The sequence below is a fragment of the Nilaparvata lugens genome, chromosome 13 (assembly GCF_014356525.2).
Source record: "Nilaparvata lugens isolate BPH chromosome 13, ASM1435652v1, whole genome shotgun sequence".
NCBI classification, from domain to species: Eukaryota; Metazoa; Arthropoda; class Insecta; order Hemiptera; family Delphacidae; genus Nilaparvata; species Nilaparvata lugens.
This window is the reverse complement of record NC_052516.1, coordinates 16659483-16678308: the sequence shown is the minus strand read 5'-3', so window position 1 is coordinate 16678308 and position 18826 is coordinate 16659483. Positions and strand designations below refer to the sequence as shown.

At 35.5% G+C, this 18826-nt stretch overlaps 2 protein-coding genes across 2 annotated transcripts in view; one reads left to right on the top strand and one right to left on the bottom strand.

The window, feature by feature from the left end:
* Positions 1-84: 84 nt before the first annotated feature.
* LOC111057057 (ATPase inhibitor mai-2, mitochondrial-like) lies at positions 85-4418 on the bottom strand. The gene is made up of 2 exons (XM_039440371.1): positions 4334-4418; positions 85-308 (listed from the first exon to the last, which is right to left on the bottom strand). Exons 1-2 carry the CDS (start codon positions 4416-4418, stop codon positions 85-87), a joined length of 309 nt encoding a protein of 102 aa, XP_039296305.1.
* Positions 4419-10960: 6542 nt separating this feature from the next.
* Positions 10961-18826, top strand: part of LOC111052245 — an 87180-nt gene continuing 79314 nt past the window's right edge. The window contains exons 1-4 of the mRNA XM_039440370.1: positions 10961-10976; positions 11065-11173; positions 13981-14247; positions 15824-15992. Of these exons, the coding sequence (XP_039296304.1) occupies positions 10961-10976; positions 11065-11173; positions 13981-14247; positions 15824-15992 (561 nt within the window). The remainder of the gene's footprint in view (positions 10977-11064; positions 11174-13980; positions 14248-15823; positions 15993-18826) is intronic.

Here is an 18826-nt window from a genome sequence, read left to right as displayed (position 1 = left end):
TCCATCTTTGTCACAATGATAATTTATGAATGAACTGTCTTTTCTAGTTTTCTCATTACTTAATTCTCTCCATCCCATTTTCTTCTACTTCTTTTTTGTGAATTCTTCGAGCATTTTCTCATGCTGTCGTAACTCGTTCTTGAGGTTTTCTATGGACTTTTTCAGATGTTCTATCTGCTTAGGTCTGTCACTTTGCAAGGAATCAAGTTCTTTCCTGGTCTTTTTGTAGAAATATTCTTCCTCTTTTGCTACACCCATTTCACCGAATTTTCCTCCTCCATCTCGAATTTTCCCGTATCTTCTCGATACTGAAAAATTTAAATCAAATCAAATTTATCCTTTAATTATTAACAACAGTGTTACAATATAATAAATAAATAATTTTTCGTTAAATTATTGACCTACGCCAATTAAATCAAATCTATTTTAAATATTAAGTAATGATTGAATTGTAACATTATTGGATCATAATTATAATATTACGTAATATCATGATGTAATTATGTCATGATGTAATTAATCACTACTTTCCATTGTATTTCTACTTTGATTGTATGGGAAGAGATTTGGTATAGACTAACTCGTAATGAAAAGGATAAGACTCTGATATTGTCAGTACTACTATATTGTGATTTTATTATTTATTTATTGTATAGAACATTATAATCATAATACAATTATGACATTGGAGGAAAAACTAGGCTGAGCCTGTACTATTTCTCTCCAAAAATTCTGATAAAATGATAATGTTGTCCAAAAGTTAAGGTTATGTAATCACACACTGCTTCGTCACTTGATTCTCGGTCCAGGGATAATGATCTAAAAATTTTGAATTTTGAAGGTTGATGTTATACTCTTAATGAATCACGGTATATATATGTGCTATACTGTGATCAACCACGATATAGTGGTATTAGCTTATAAAATTAGTCTTATTTTTCTATTCTGCAATATTTTCAACTTTTCAATACTTAAATTATGACCACGAAGAGGAAGGAATCTCTTTCATTCTCTGTGTTATGACGTAGCAGTCTGATTCAGATACCAGACTGGTATATCATAATTCAAGTATTGAAAAGTGATCATTAACAAGCAGTTTGAATGGAAAGAGAAATTGGAAAGCAATATTCTTGTTACATCATGGATAAGTTTACTGTAATGAATCTACATTTAAGTATTTTGAAATCTATATTCTAATAAGGGATTATCAAATTGTAACATTATTCAAAGATAGTGAATGCTACATGGAACTCTTCTATGTTTGATGTTCGGTAGATGATGTTATGATGTAATGATGTCACATAAAAACTAAGGCTAGGCACACACCAGTTTGACAAGACAAGACTAGTCACGATTAGTCACAATACTTCACATAGTTGCTTATGAAGACATCTAATTGCAATGACTAATCGTTGTGTGCTGCTTCAGATATAAGATATGTTTTATTGCCAATAAACATATACAGTGCAGTAATAGGCAAAAGTCACATCATAAGCAACTATGTGAAGTATTGTGACTAATCGTGACTAGTCTTGTCTTGACCAACTGGTGTGTGCCCACCCTAAGGCTGGTGTCACACACCCGATTAGTCAAGACAAGACTAGTAACGTTTAGTCACAATACTTCACGTAGTTGCTTATGGAGTCATGTCTAATTGTAATGACTAATCAGTGTGTGTTGCGTCATAAGCAGCTATTTGAAGTATTGCGACTAAACGTGTCTTGTCTTGACTAACTGGTGCCTAGCCTAATAGATAACCTAGAAATCCAATTATGAACTGAAGAGTGGTTTTTGTGATAAAATAGAGAAACCAATTCAATAAAAATAAAAGTCAATAAAACCACAAAGTGGTTTACATTTATAGCCAAGGATTCAACATATTGAAAAGTTGTAGAAACTAACTCAAATATATGCGTCATACACAATAAAATTATGGAAATATAAGAGGAATGACATATTGACAGCTTGAACAGGCATTAATACAAACTGTTATACTTATTTTTAGAAGAATCTAACGTAGTTGGCTAAAAAAACAAATGAAAGTACAATGAATGAATCAACCTAAAATAGTGAGTGAGGAGCTGTAAGTTGAGTATTAAATAATCATTTAAATAACTTACAATGGAACATAAATAATTTCTGGAAACTAGACAATTCAAGTAGGATTTGTCTTCTACTCATTATTTATCAACTTCTCCAGAACCGCTCAATCAATCTGGAAAATAAAAGTTCACATAGTTCAATTTTAGAAAAAGTATCAGTAGCCTAATACTATAGAGCTTTGGACAAACTTAGATTCAAGATTCAAGATTTCTTTATTGCAGAAAACATTTATACAAATGCATAGCATCGTCATAGATTAAACATGGTAAATAAAAGTATTTAGGCTACATTCAAAGAAATAAAAATACAAACACAAGCATACAAACATCAAACAAAATACCCTCAAATTAGAAACTCCTCTTTTCTATATGGACATATTTCTATTAACATCTTTTTTATGGCTCTTTTAAAATTACCAACTTCTAGCTCTTTTAAATGTGCAGGAAGCTCATTATAAGCTCTTATACCGAACTCCTTAAAACAGTTTCAATGTATTTGCATAATTGCACTGGTTCACTCTAAGCGATTCAGAATTTCTAGTGTAATGGTTGTGAACGTTGCTATTTACAAAAAATACTTGCTAAATTAATTTTTACATGCATAAGACATTCAAGAATGTAAATAGCTGGTACTGTCAAAATCTTGAATTTTTTAAATAAATCTACACAGTGAAAACGACTATTCACATTAGCAATGACTGCTCGTACTTACTGCTCGTTTCTGTAACACAAATACTTTATTTACATTCGTATCATTACCCCAGGCAACAACACCATAATAGAAATGGGAATGAAGATAAGCAAAATACACTGAAATTAAAACACTCTTATCAACAATTCATAGAACATTTATAGCGTAGATTGTTCAGATAAATCTGAATGTATCTCATCTCAATACGAATGAAAAAATTTCAATAACAAGAACAATTAATTTGTCTTTACTAGTTCCAAACCCGCATTTCCATTGGTATTGATTATCCAAATTATAACATAGTTTTAATCTAGTACATTCCTTTTCAAATAATTGAGAATTCGACTTTGAACTGTGTTGCCCCCTATTAGACTATTAGGACAGAGTATTAAGACTATTATTTTATGGACAGAGAATGATGCTTTTAGATTGGAATGACATCTATACGACATAATATCTTGTACCCTATAATAATAACACTTTGATCTATCTTTATAGATTACCTGTAATGTGTTAAATTGTTTCAAGTATGATTAAGGTTAACAAAAATTAATGTCAAGTTCTCAAAACGTTCACTCCACATCAACATCTCGTTGCTGTATGCTCATCACAAAGAAAAACTTTGAAAAAACTCACCTTAGTTTTATCAATTTTGAATAATAAACTAGCTGGTTTTTATCCTTGTATTATACTCCTTTTCAGAAATAATCTATTCTCTAAATGTATTTCTTCATGAAATTTTTATAAATCTGTAGAATGGAATATTGGCTTTGAAGAAATTGGCATGATGTCCAAAACACACATGTCGTCTCCGAGAACAAAACAGTATAATAATCACCTGAAATCTTTGAAGCCTTCCATCAGCTGTTGGAGAGTGGCGAATTTGAACTTTGAGGTCTGGGTAGACAGGAGCCTGTTGAATTTCAATTATCATAAATTCCACATGATCAAATACTTCTTTGATCGTTTTTAATAATATTTTATTACGGTTGAAATTGAAGAGGCTTTTGTGCAACTGGGCTCGAGCAATTTAGCCTAATCACGGTTATAATTGAGGCTTTTGTGCCACCGCGATATAGCCTGAAAATGTATTATTTTTCCAAATTAATCATGTCCAGGATGGAGAGATAAGGAAACCATTATATATTGGCACTAATAAAAGCATTTTTCATTGTAAATCTGAAATTCAGTTCTCGATTTCATTACCGGAATCAAATGGAGAAATATAATTATATGCAAGGATGATGGTGGAGGAATGAAGTAGCCAACTGATTTTAAAACTAATTTAAGAAATTTTCATTTTAAAACTAATTCAGCTCAAAATTTCATTATCAAGATCAATGGAAGAAATATGAATATAATATAATCAACTCTCTTGTTTCAATTTGAACGCTTTTCCTCTACCCTGATAAGCGTTGCGCAATCAGATAGCTACTGCCACCTGTTGGCGGAATTTGGAACTATTCCACAACTGCATACCGACTCCAAAACAATAAATTGCAGACCTGTTGCACACACACTGTCTTCCAACTCTAGTTACTCCTTCTCTTCCTAGTCATCCTCCTTCTCCTCCTCCACCAACTCCTCCTCATCCTCCTCCACATCTTTCTACTCCTCCTCATCATCCACCACCACACCTCCTCCCATTACTCCGCCACCTCCTCATGCATGTCCGACCCTTTCTGCTCCTCCTCTTCCTACTCCTCCTCCTCCTTCTCCTCATCCTCCTCTTCCTCCTCCTCTTCCATCTTCTTCTTATCCTCCTTCATCACAATCTTCTTTATCTCCTTCACCCCAATCTCACTCCTTTCCTTCTTCCCTTTCCTTCTTTAATTCGTTCTTCCCTTACTGTTTGTTTTGCAGCTCGGCTGATGACATAATTATCTTAGTAATTAATTGCTACAGAAAAGCAGCTGGCTTAATTTCTCTTAACCTACTTGTGATAAGTCGACCGCTTCGCAAGCACTTGTTGGATTTCAGTGGCTTTGTACAGGCTTAAAATGTTGTTAAGCCCTTTGTTGTATTCAACTGCAGTACATACTTCATTCTCAAATTCATATTTTATTAGTCATTGAATTTCAAACAGTTTAACTATCAAATCGAATCCATCTTATTGCACAAAAACATTATACAATTGTGATTGATGATAAACCAAGCTCAAGCAAGTAAAGTAACTAGAATATACTATAGATTCGTGACAGTACTTTGGCAAAAGTGAACTTGTACGCCAATATGAAGTCTCAAATTTCTCAAGATTCAAATTCGATTCATTTCTTATAAGATTACAAATCAAACAAACAAAATACAATGAATGTATATTCTAATATCTAGTCAACTCAACTCGGATTATATCTAAATATCTATTTATGAATATCTAATTTACTAAATTGAGGAGTCCAATTAATTATTATTAAATGAAAATCCAAATTAAATGCTGTAATTCACCCCGAAGACTTCTGCTACTGCAAATATTGACAACAGGGCAAACAGCTGGATGGAAATTCGATGAGCGCTACTATTCAAAAATTATTTGTCATTCCCGGGCTGACAAATAATTTTTGAATAGTAGCGCTCATCGAATTTCCATCTAGCTGTTTACCCTGTTGTCAATATTTGCAGTAGCAGAAGTCTTCGGGGTGAATTACAGCATTAAATTGGATTTTCGTTCAATAATAATAATTAATTCATTAGCATTTGAATAAATTGCAATATATCGGTAATTTCCATCTGTAGAGTCCAATTAACTCAACTTATTCACCTGCAGAGGTACTATGCTGAGTACTTCATAATACTTGGTTTCATATATTTCTCCCATCAGAGACTCAGATACATTTTATTTATTTATATTTTTCACAAAGAAGCACTGATTGGGAGAGAAAAACTAAGGATACTCCTTGTACTATTTCTCTCCCAAATTTAGATAACATTTTAAAAGTCCAAAATAGGGTTATGATATCACTTTACTAAAATTTAGTCCATTTTCACTCAAAAACAACGAAAATTAAGATTTTTAAATTTTGACGGTTGAAAACAGAATAAAAAACAAAAATATCACACTTAAATCACCATTAATTAGAATTTTTTTGAGTATTTTACATCATTGACATGAATTGTATTTTTTGTAATGAGTTAATGTGGTATCATGATATCATAAGGTATACATTACATTCATTCACATTCGTGAATGAACAATTACGTTCGTGCACATTCGTTCTTACATCCTTGCATTTGTGGACATTATCAGGGATAATTTGCAACAAATATCAATCAAAAACGTATAACTTGTCAGAATAACAACTGACGTTCCTAAATGAGTGACAGCCATTGATGAAGAGTGCTAAAAATTGATGAGAGAGGGTGATGGAGAAGAAGGGTGAAACAGAGAGACAAAAAGAGAGAGAGAGAGTGAGAGTGAAATCTACACTCGATCAATCACTGGTTTGCTTTCAACGGAGCTCTATTGGCTTCCGTCACAAAACATTGATAATTGCTTAAACGTCAGCTGTCACCTCTACGTTAATTACACCACAATCGACTGCTCTCTCATTCTCTTCTCTCTCTTTCTCTCTCTTTCTCTCTCTCTCTCTCTCTCTCTCTCTCACTCTCTCTCTCTCACTCTCTCTCTTTCTCTCTCTCGGTAGGTAAAGATAAAGGCAGCTATTCTATTCTGTTCTATTCTATTCTATTCTATTCTCGCTCTCTCTTTTAGACATTCTCTCGCATTCTCTTACTCACTCTTTCCTCTCTTCTTCCGTTTATTATTCTCTTCCGATTTCCTTTCTCTTTTTGTAACTCTCCCTCTAGCAACCCCGTTCCCTGAGCAATTACATATTCTAATTTCCTGGCATTTTTTCATAGTCCTTTCTTCTCACAGGCTCTGTCATACCCTAAACCATTGGTCTCGCTTCAGAATAATTTTTTATATTTTTCTTCATTCATAGTAACTTGTGTTTATTCTACAGTAATTTTATCTTGTCATTATCTGTTTTCTCTCTTAAAAGTGTCTCTCTCCTATTACTCACAGACTGACTCTCCATGTCCTCCTCACCTTTGACCTTTTTTCTATCTCCATATCTCTATCTCTTCCTCTTTCTATCCATATCTCTATCTCTTCCTCTCTCTCTCCCCATATCCCTTTCTTTTCCTCTCTCTCTCCATATCTCTTTCTCCTCCTTTCTCTCCTTATCTCAATCTATTCCTCTCTCTTCACACATATTCTAGACAATCTCACAGCAATCGCCCTTTTTTCTGTCTTCTACTACTCCTCACAAACTGAATCCATATCCTCCACACATTTGACCATATTTCTCTTTTTAAATCTCAATCACGTCCTCTCTCAATATGGAGAGAGATATCTCTTTCTCTTTCTTCAAACATATTTTTGTCTCTCTCACAACAATTCCCCCTCACTTCTAATAGCCTACATAGATCCTCTACCCCTACTCTTAGTTTCATGTTCTCTTTCACATTATAACTGCCTTCTTCTCTTTCAGTTTTTGTTTTTCTCTTGTATGTAGTATCATCCGTTTTGCACTCTACTCCCTCACACACTCCCTTCTTCCATCCCTCACAAATTCACATCTTCCCCCCTGACTCTCCAACCATTTCTCTACTTCTTTCTCTTTCACATTATTGACTCTCTCTCTTCCCTCTCTCTCCAAATTACTCCTCTTACTTTCAATATCTTTTTTATCTATCAGTATCTATTTCACCTTGCTTTCTACTTTCTTCTAATATTCTCATTTTTCTTATTCATTCTCTTCACACATGATCATTTCTGTCACGATTCTTCTCTATTAGTCAATGGAGAAAAATTTTGAGGTTCCTTTTCCCTCAAACTTCCCTTACCAACTTCTCCAAACTCACATGATTCTACAAATCTCTCATCATTATCCGCCTAATTATTGACGCACAAGACTAGAGCTCATGTGGGCATCATCCTCAGCTATAGAAACGCAGTTCTTTTTACGTCTAATCCTCATAGACATAAAGTAGAGATGGTTCTGTGGGGGGGGGGGAGATATGGCTGATTCTTCTTGTATGTTTACACTGTATCTGACTGACAGCTGTCTTGAATGGCTTTCTTGTGTGTAATTGATCTCTTTGTGAACTCCACTTCCTATTTTTCTTCTTCATTTCTTCGTGGACTTAATACTCACTTCATTCTCTCCGCATTCTTCTGCTTCGTCCATCCTTGCATCCATGCTTCTTCTTTTTTCTTCTTTCTTTTTCTATTTCCTTGTCGTAAATCATCCCCTATGGTGGTTCCAAATAATAGAAACTGTCAGCGTTGATTGGATTGTTATTCACATTTTGAAGTGAATGTTACGATCGACTGTTGATCGGCTAACTCCATTTCAACTGCTTCTTTATTCTCATCTTGTTGATAGAAAGACCAAAAAATTTTGTGTGGCGCAGTCACACAAATTTCCTTGCCGTAATGAATATTGATCACCTGCCGCTAGTGTTCACGCACATCTCAAGTCTACTATTCAAAGATCTGAGCCAGCTGGTGACAGGACAATAAGGCTGGAGACACACGAGCTCTGCTATCTCTTCATAGTGAATGATTTGATAGAATAAACAGATCGCAATTGAATAATTACATTTTCTCGAATTTCGAGCTAATTTTCAATTTTAGGTGAAAGTGTTACTGGACATTAATTGTAGACATGTTTATGCTAAATCTTTTTCATTTGAATTTCTTTATTCAAATTGTATCTGAAGCCTGATAATTGGGAATCTAAAACCAAACTTTGCATAGATGGGGCGGAGCTCCTGGAATTTTTACAGATTTTACAGACTTATCAATGACTATTTTAGGTATAAATTTGATCAAAATCGTTGGAGCCATTTTTGAGAAAATCGCGAAAAACCCTGTTTTTGACAACATTTTCGCCATTTTAGCCGCCATCTTCAATTGCATTTGATCGAAATTATTCGTGTCGGATCCTTATATTGTGAGGACCTTAGTTCTAAATTTCAAGTCATTCCGTTAATATTGGGAGATGAGATATCGTGTACACAAACACACATACAGACCAATACCCAAAAACCACTTTTTTGGACTCAGGGGACCTTGAAACGTACACACACACACACACACACACACACACACACCAACACACACACACACACACACACAACACACACACCACACACACACCACACACACACAACACACCACACACACACCACACACACACACCACAACACACACACACACACACACACACACACACACACACACCACACACACACACACACACACACACCACACACACACCACACACAACACACACACACACAACACACACACACACACACACACACAACCACACACACACACACACCACACCACACACACACACACAACACACACCACACAACACACACCACACACACACACACACACACACACACACCACACCACACACACAACACACACACCACACAACACACCACACACACAACACACACACACACACACACACACGCACACATTGAAAATCTTTTATCTTCTATTGAATGTTTAAACAGTGTTAGAAAAGTTCTTAAAGAATCCAGCGAATAAGGAGAGCGGTCCTAAAATGTTGATCCACACACGATAAAAAATTGTTTGAAGAAAGATATTCATGAGAGATACTTGATGAAAAATTATTAATGCCTCGATAATCTTCAATCAGGCTTGAACAATCTTTAAGAATGTGGAGCGACAAAATTGTTACAAGCTTGAAAGTGTTGAATATAATGTACTATGTATATAAACCATCCAATATGTGCGCTACTATTCAATTATTGACCGAACGAAGTGAGGTCTAAGATTCAAGTCGACGGTTTGGCATTTCTCTTAATGTTTAAATGTTTATATGTTGCGCATTTACGGCGAAACGCGGTAATAGATTTTCATGAAATTTGACAGGTATGTTCCTTTTTAAATTGCGCGTCGACGTATATACAAGGTTTTTAGAAATTTTGCATTTCAAGGATAATATAAAGGGAAAAAGGAGCATCCTTCATACGCCAATACTACCGTAAAAATCAGACTATAGAATTATTCATCATAAATCAGCTGACAAGTGATTACACAGATGTGTGGAGAAGCCAGTCTATTACTGTATTTGTATAAGGTCTTTAGTTTCAATTAAATAAAGAGGTATGCATCTTAGAGCTTGGTTTACACCCAAGTTATCAAAAAAATGTTAATAACTCAATCCTTATAGATTCTATTAGATTGAACGGAAGTTGACAAACACACATGTTCATCATGTGTATGATAAGTTATGTTCAATCAAATATGATCTATAAGGATTGACTTATTAATTGACTTGGTCTAATCGCAGCTTAAAGGACTCGCCACACCAAGCTCGCCAGTACCGCCGAGGTAGTACCACTGGTGGTAGTTTTCTCGGCTGAGCACGCCACACCGAAAAACGTCCGCTAGCGGTAGTCTCCGAGTAGTGAGTCTAGTAGTGGGGGGAGTGAGACGTACTAGTTGCGTTGTGTTGCAAGGAGGAACGCCGAATGAGTCATCACTCTGTGCGCATGCGCTACCTCTTCGAATCGCCTGTCATGTATTCAGGTTGAGTGCGCCACACTGAGCTCGCTTTGTCCGCCGTACTACCTCTCAGCGAACTTTTGTTGAATCGCCTAGCAGGCGGTCGTAGGTGGTAGTGCGCCGTACTACCGCCGCGGTAGCGAACTCGGTGTGGCGCGATCAACCTGAATACATGGCTAGCGATTTTTAAAATTTCGCTACCGCCGCGGTAGCGAGCTTGGTGTGGCGTGTCCTTTAAGGTATTTGGTTTCGATATTTTGTTTTGCAGTCATGGTATTATTAAGCGTGCCCATCAGTATCAATAGTCTCACATTCGAAAAAACTATTTTAATAATAATTAAATGAACTGAATAATGCTGAAGAAATTATAATATTTTTATTGTAAAAAATCAATTTTCATCAGATGGAAATATTATCACGGAACTGGAAGAATTATATCATATGGGATACAAATTAAAAAGTGAACTGAGTTTGTTAACATTTAAGCAGGTGACATCAGGTACTTGTAGATGAGAATACTGCGTCAGGTCTACTGTTCACATAACTACCTGAAGTACTATGTATTTAAACCATACTGCTCCAATATTTGCGCTACCATTCAAATACATCATGCATTCAACACTCTGTATGTAAACATTATTTAAAAGTTTCTTCTCTGTAAATTTATATTCTAGTTAGAAATTACTTCAATTATTTTCTTCCTCTTTTTGCAGTTTCCGACTTCACCCAGGAACTGAGTCAGATGTACGAGCAGCACGCAGGCGAACTGCAACTTTTAGTGGCCAACTTTAGAAAAAAGAACGCAGAACTTCGTAAAGAAAAGTAAGTAACTTTTGTCCCCAACATCGGAAAAAGTATCATAGGCTGTAAAGTAAATATAAAAGTAATCGCTCGGTTGTGTGCTGCCTACAAATCCCCTCCATTGTATGCTGTCGCTAAATCAGTTGAGATCTTTTTTCCAATCGTCATAATGTAGGGTTGCTTCGCCGACTAGGAAGTCACGTTTCCAGTTTATTACTCTTTTATTGTTAGGAGAGAGATGGAAGGAATTAGTGAGGGAAAGATGTAGGGTAACGAGAGAAAGAGTGAGGGAGAATGCGAAGAAAATTATGGAGGAAATGAGGGAAATGGAGGGTGAGAAAGAGAGAAAAGATAGAAAGTATGGGAGAGGACAGTGTAAGAGAATGTTTGATAGAAAAAGAGAGTGGATTTTAATTGTTTGACCAAGAGAGAGAGAGAGACAGAGATTTGATGGCAGACTACAAATCATTTAGAACAACACATCAATCATTATTATTATTTTTATCGTTGAGCAATAACACTATAAATTACCTACAATGCTCATTATTCGTGTTTTGTTTACTGTTTTCATGTTCTCTATTCATGATTATACAGTGGTTATCCATCAATATTAATATGAATTTATGTCAGTATAATCACTCGAAATCTAATTTCATACACTCTTGTAATTAAAATTCGAAGGTTGAACTACGTATTAACTCTGTGATGTATAGTTAAATGGAATCCTGAAATTGTCACAACACAGGGATTGACATAAAAACTATTATTAAGCAAAAAGAACTACAAAGCTGTGATAGTTATATATTCAAGTTTGTATATATTCGAGAGTAATGAGCTTTTTGATTGAGGTTGGATTAATTTGATATGTTCGTGACCTATAATAGTTAATGGTGGAATAAGGGTTTAATTAACTTTAATTGTTTTATTATCAACCTGTGAGCTATTACAACACCTGAATGGCTTTCCAGTGAAGTTGATTTGGAAAGGGAGTAGCTAGGATTATCAGATTACATTAATTTCGTCGAAAAACAATTATTCTAAAAAAAACTTGTGAATAACGAGAAGCAGGATCAATAAAACCGCCGTTTTTATCATTAAACGAAAATCCCAATTAATTATTTATAAATTAGCATTTGAAAAAATGCAACTTCCAATTCATTTCCATCTGTAGACCGCCGTTTATGTTCATGTTCAAAATTGAATTTGGTCATGATCTGAAAAATAACTCATGATTTTATTGAAATTTAAAATGATAAATAGTATTGCAGTTCTTTGTCGAATCTTCCAAAACTCATATCCTTATCTCATTGCTAAAATAATAAATTGTAAAACACATACAGCTTGGTTTATTTACTTTATTTTTTATTTATTTATTTACAATGCAAATGACAGATGATGATGATGGCACTGGCGTGGTTAAAATGACTCTCCATGTCGTTATCAACCAAGCAGTAGTTTTGTACTATTTACACTATCCACTAGATATTTGAGTTCTTTGAAACCAATAATTATAGCAATGAATGTAGATTATTCAGTGTGAAATTGGTAAAAACAGAGCTATACTTTTTCAAACTACATTCAAAACTCACTCCGGTGATTCAATACTTGTTCTCTACTTGAGCTCAATATTGTATTATCAATTGAAAACGAGAATGATTTAATCTCCAATAATTTCAATAATTTTAATTATTCAGCTTTGAGTCACCAGAGTGGATTTCCAGAGGAGTTGTTTCATAAGGATTATGAATGATCAAAGTTGTTAAGTAACTTTTGAAACACTCTTTATAATCATAATACAGCTCTTCTATAATAAATTACCATGTTTTATGAATAATTCATAATGGATCATTTGAGTTGTAATATGTATTTAGGTCTCGTGAAGGGGAATTGGCCCGTTTGTAGGCCCGAGCATTATGTTTCCAGTCGAGGCGTTAGGCGAGACTGGAATTTTGTTGCGAGCCCTGCAAGAGACTATCACGGACAAGTTAATAGAGTTTCTAATCAGTAAATAATATGTAAATGAAAAAACATCAACAAGTAATTGAAATACGTAACTAAAACATAGTAGTTCAGTCACTGTATACATTGGTGCATGCAATTTTATATTGTAGTTCTGATTTTTTAATATATATTATTTGGGTACATAAGAGAAGTCCAGAACCAATGTCTTCATGCAAAATTTCCTTGTGCTAGATACAGGTGGCCGAAAAACCACGTATTTTCGGCTCAGTTTCCAGCTATTTTCGCCAAATCTCGTAATCGGACAGAAAAATTCGCTCCCGCCTTTTTTTGGATTATGAAATTCTGAATAAAATGAGATAATTCGGAACTCTCTATCTCCCAATGAGTACTGAGTAATGATTTTTCAAAAATGAGTGAAATTTGAAGAAAAATCAATATCGATGAATTTTGGTTTTTGATCAACAATGTATTCCGATTGTTACAATAAATTTAGATGTATAATTCGAAATCACTCTGGGCGTATTTTTGTATTCTACAATCTGATATCAGGTAGAGTGAGTGCTCTATCTAATATAGATTTCTAGGTACACCTGCCAACAATGCTCCTTGTATTGTGAAAAACGCCTAATTTTCAGCTTCAACCATCATCACCAACTACATTGTCGTCACATTGATAATTCGCACAATGATATAAGTTCATGAGATTATGTTCTATGAGAATCACCCGTTAGATGCACTTCATTTCAGTATTTCCTAGTGGAGAGGCGCGTTTAAGGACGCCTCAAGGATCAAAATTTCACAAGTAACTTGTGAAACACTCTGTATTATTACTTGAATTAAATAATTTTTTCTCGATTTGTCCTCAGACCGAACTGCCCCAGCTCCCTGTTCCACACCTGGGAGACGCTTTTGCAAGAGGTGGAGGCCGACTCTCAGGCGCACGGCGACATAGCTTCGGTGTTCGGCCGCCAGGTGTCGCGACCTCTGCTCGAGCGCAGTTTCCATCGCAAAGTGCAGGCCAGAAAGGTGTTCGCGCACCGGGAGAACTTCGAAGTGGTCATCACAAAGGCCGAGGATAAGTTGGCCAAGGTCAGTTGTCATAAGTCCTTCTTCAATATTAAGTATTATGAAAAGTAAGGTTTGAGAAGCTTGTTATACAGATCCACAAGTGTAATTATAGTCCGTGCAAATTTACTTCAGACTTGGAGGAATATGCAGTGCAGAGAAATTGAGGGAGATCAGCCAATTACAGTGATTAATAGAGTCATAGGTAGAAGCGCAGTTGCCAATTTGTCAGAAATCTGACTACTTTCAGACAGGAAACTTCGCATGTGTAGCATGAGCACATGAACAGTCACTAGAAGTTGGAGAACGCTGGCCGCTTCAAAACTGCAACATCGCGCCTCTGTATCCCTCCCGCTGTATGGTTTCTTTCTCTGCTGCGCATGTCCATCCCAAGTCCGAAGTAAATTTGCACGGACTATTGTAATTTCGAATAGTATTATTGAACGAAAATCCTGATTAAATGCTGTAAATCACCCCGAAAACTTCTGCTACTGCAAATATTGCCAACAGAGTAAACAGCTAGTTGAAAATTCGATGAGAGCTGCTATCCAAAAGTTATTTGCCAGCCCGGGATCGAACCCTTTATTAGCAGGAGTGCTTACCCTTACCCTTTTCCCCAGTAATTTTGAGGGAAATCTCATCAATTATATCATTATCGGGAATCACAATCAAATCGAAAATCTTTAATTTCGGCAACACTATTGTGGCTCTTAATGATGAGCCTCTATGGCTGGCCACTAACGGTAGGACATGCAAGTTTATCATTCACACACACACACACATGTTCATCATGCATGTTTTGTCATCAGTGAGAGGCTTCTAACATAAAATAAACAACTAATAATAATAAATAAACCACTGGAAAATTACAAATTATAATAATAAAACAATAATTTATCTTCAAATAGAGCAGGGGAAGAAAATAAACAACAAAAAATCGGATATACAAAAACCTTTCCTCAGAATATTCTGCTCGAAGTCTTTCGCTGTGATGTCACAACAATGTATGACGACATGTATATCCTACCGTTAGTGGCCAGCCTAAGATCTTGCTTTCCAAAATTGATTCAAAAGACAGAAAAGAGATTGCATTATGAAAATTACACTGGACACAGATATGTTGTTCAATTCCTCCATATTAGGTTTGAATTGGATAAGGTACTGTTAGCTCCATATTATTAATTATTACATTCATTTTTCTATTTTAATGTAACATTTCACTGTTCAAGCTTACCACTTTACAATTAGATGAATTGAATGTGTAACATACAGTAACAGTATCTCATTAATTCTTCATTTTCATCTAGCTCTTATGGGAGATATTACACATTTTCAGTCCACCAACGTACAGACGGACTGTATGAAAACTTCTATTAGAAAGAATGGTATTCATTTTCCACACAATGATATTCTTTTATGTATATATTTGCTAGATATACAGAAATAGGTGATACCATTGCTAGCCTCCTTTTTGCTTCAACCAATGATTTTCTAATAATCGGAACAATTCTAATTCATGCAAACTTTTCTCAGTGCGGGAAGATCATTGGATTTATGATATTTCTCATAATTGTACTAGTGATTCTATCTGATAATGATTTGAAACTCTTTGTAAAACTAAGAAGATATCTTGTTTTGTTACAGTCTCGACAAAGACTACAAAGCGGCTTACTTGGCTCACCACAACTCTCCCAATAGCACAGCTACCCTGGCAGCTTACCTGGATGCCCACAATTCCTACGTCTCTCAGTTGCATGCCACAAATGGCATGGTCGACCAGTACAGTCATGAAACACTGCCGCAACTGTTGCAAGTAAGTTGCAAGTCAGGGCATGCAATCTTTGTTCAACTCCAATAAATATTCAGAATCGGATTCAGAGCTCACAATGTTCTATCAAAGTCGATGATAGTGGAATCAGTTGTAATTTTGTCAAAAGATCCAGTATAGTTAGACATACTATAGTGAAGTCCACGTTATAGTATTTGATTAGCTTTGATGTTGCTATCATTGTCTATCATTCGACAAAGAAGGTACTACTATCCTTTTCTAGCTCCGCAACGATGCAAAATCTGTTTTTGGCAATGTAGAAATATAATAATGATTAATGCAGAGAATACGCTGTTCTTCTATCTTTATTCACTGCCATTATAAAGTGGACCTCACTATAGTATCTTGTAGTGACTAATAATGAATAATGACAATTCCTATCTAAATTTGGGAAAGGAATAGTTTTGGGCTTTAAGCATGTTGTTCCTTTCCCAATCATTCATAGTTGACAATTATATTGTATCTATCAATGTATAGATAAATGAATAAATAACCATGAATCTTCGATGAAATAGATATCTTCACAAAGTGATCAGTTGTGAGTTTGTCAATGAATCCAGTCTAGCTACAAGTATCTTGTGACATAGAGAAACAATAGCGTAAGTAGATATCCCATGGTATAGGACGTTTATGTCGCAACATTTACTGTTATCTCAAGCCGATTACTGTTGATTATTGTAGATTTTTACTGTTTTGACCGGGTAAGAGTGTATGAACGGCACAATTTGAGAGACTAACAGCGTCACACAGCTTCACAGGAAAGACCTAAGTGGACTGTCGGCTTGGGATAAGAGTAAAAGTTGCGACATAAACGCCCTATACCATGGGATATCTACTTACGCTATTGTTTCTCTATGGTAGTATTCAGTGAATGATAATCATTTACGATTTGTAACTGGTGTCTCTAGATTACGGCATGGTTGTAGTTCGTGAAGCTGTGTGACGCTCGTAGTCTCTCATACTGTTCCGTTCATACACTCTTACCCCAACAAAACAGTAAAAATCGATAATAATCGACAGTAATCGGCTTGAGATAACAGTAAAAGTTGCGACATAAACACCCTTTACCATGGGATATCTACTTACGCTATTGTTTCTCTATGCTTGTGATGACTGATAATTATTATAAAAACCACAAATCGTTATCGAAACATCTTCTTTATTGAAATAAATACAAACAAACAAATCCTACCAATCAGATCAATCGTTTCATGAAAACCTTGAAATTGATTTTGTCATGAATGTTGAATAATATTTGTTCTTCCTTCTCATCTCCATTAATGAAATGATTTTAATTGAAGAAATCTTGGCAAACTCAAGAATCTTTTCATGGAAAAACTATGCGTGATTCTATTGCGACATTGTGCTTCCTATTCAAGAAGAGTCAGCCTGTGAATTGAAAACTGTCGATCTGGATTCTCACATATATTATAAGTATAGACTACGTGTCTGGTTCATTGGAGATTTTGTTTCCATGAGCCCTAATATTCCAACTACCAATATGATAGTCATGATGGCCATAGTTATTCCAGCTATGAGTATAAATTGTATCATTAGAACTCAGAGGAACTGTACCTGATTCTTGATAATCCGCCCTAACAGAGCTTTGTAGGATAGGCTGATTCAGGTAATATTGGAAATTCTCACATATTATATTTATATTATTGAACAAAACAGAACCAACCTTGAGCTTCACCTGAAGAAACTAACAAAAACATTTCACTATGAAAAACATAGCATCCGAGAAAAAGCAATGTGCTAGAAAAACAGACATGCATTTGTCCCAAACCCTTCCAATTTCAAGAAGAAGCCATTATTAATCTATTATTAGTTCATGGAAAATTTCATTACCTAATCAGTAATAGCATAGCATCCTCTAATAAAAGGCCCTGGCCTACGATATTGCAAAGTCGCAGTGTAGGCCTAGAATCTAATACATGATTGGTGAAAAAGATCAGCTGGTATTTTTAAAAATATTTTTCACCAATCATGTATTAGATTCTAGGCCTACACTGCGACGTTGCAATATCGTAGGCCGGGGCCTTGTATTCGAGGTGGCTACGGTAAGTTAATAGTTGAAAATTGAATGTATGTCCTTAGTCACATTTTTTTTTTTAATTCAAATGACTGTACGTGAAGAAAATCTGTTGGTATGAAGGAGAGATTTGATTTCTAGTCAGTCTAGTCCACTAGTCATATACGCAACGGTATATTATCTATCAAAGCATCTTCATAGTGCCATCAAAAACATAGAAATTCCCTTTAATAGCTCCAACGCTCTATAATTATAATTGCACAATGAATGGAGCTATATGCTCGCTTGGAACAACTCAATACTCGAGTAAGCTCGGAGCGTGTCACGCATTAAGATTAATTGCATAGATTTATGAAAAATTCAGCAAGGGGTGAGTTTCAAATGAAGGGGTAGCTGGAATGGTGGAGTTTGCTCCCATCTGTTGGGTGGAATAGGAACTTGAGTAACTTGAGTTAGTTCACAATCAGCCGCTAGATGTCTCTACTTGCACTGTTTGGACAACTGTTGATTGTTCAACATTGTGTATAGATTTTGGCCTATTTAGAACAAAAGTCTCGATCTGTTTATTTTACCTACAATGGATTGTAACAGGAATTCTCATGAGTAAAATAAGCATGATTATTGTGTATGATAATCCGGCCAGGGTAGCCGAGAGGGGACCCAAGTCGTTGCACCGTTCAGTCAACTAAGACCACCTGGTCCTGGGTTCGAATCCCGCCGGTAGGCATGGACGTTTCATTATCTAACCAATCAACCATGCACTCATTTTCATCAAAGATAATCA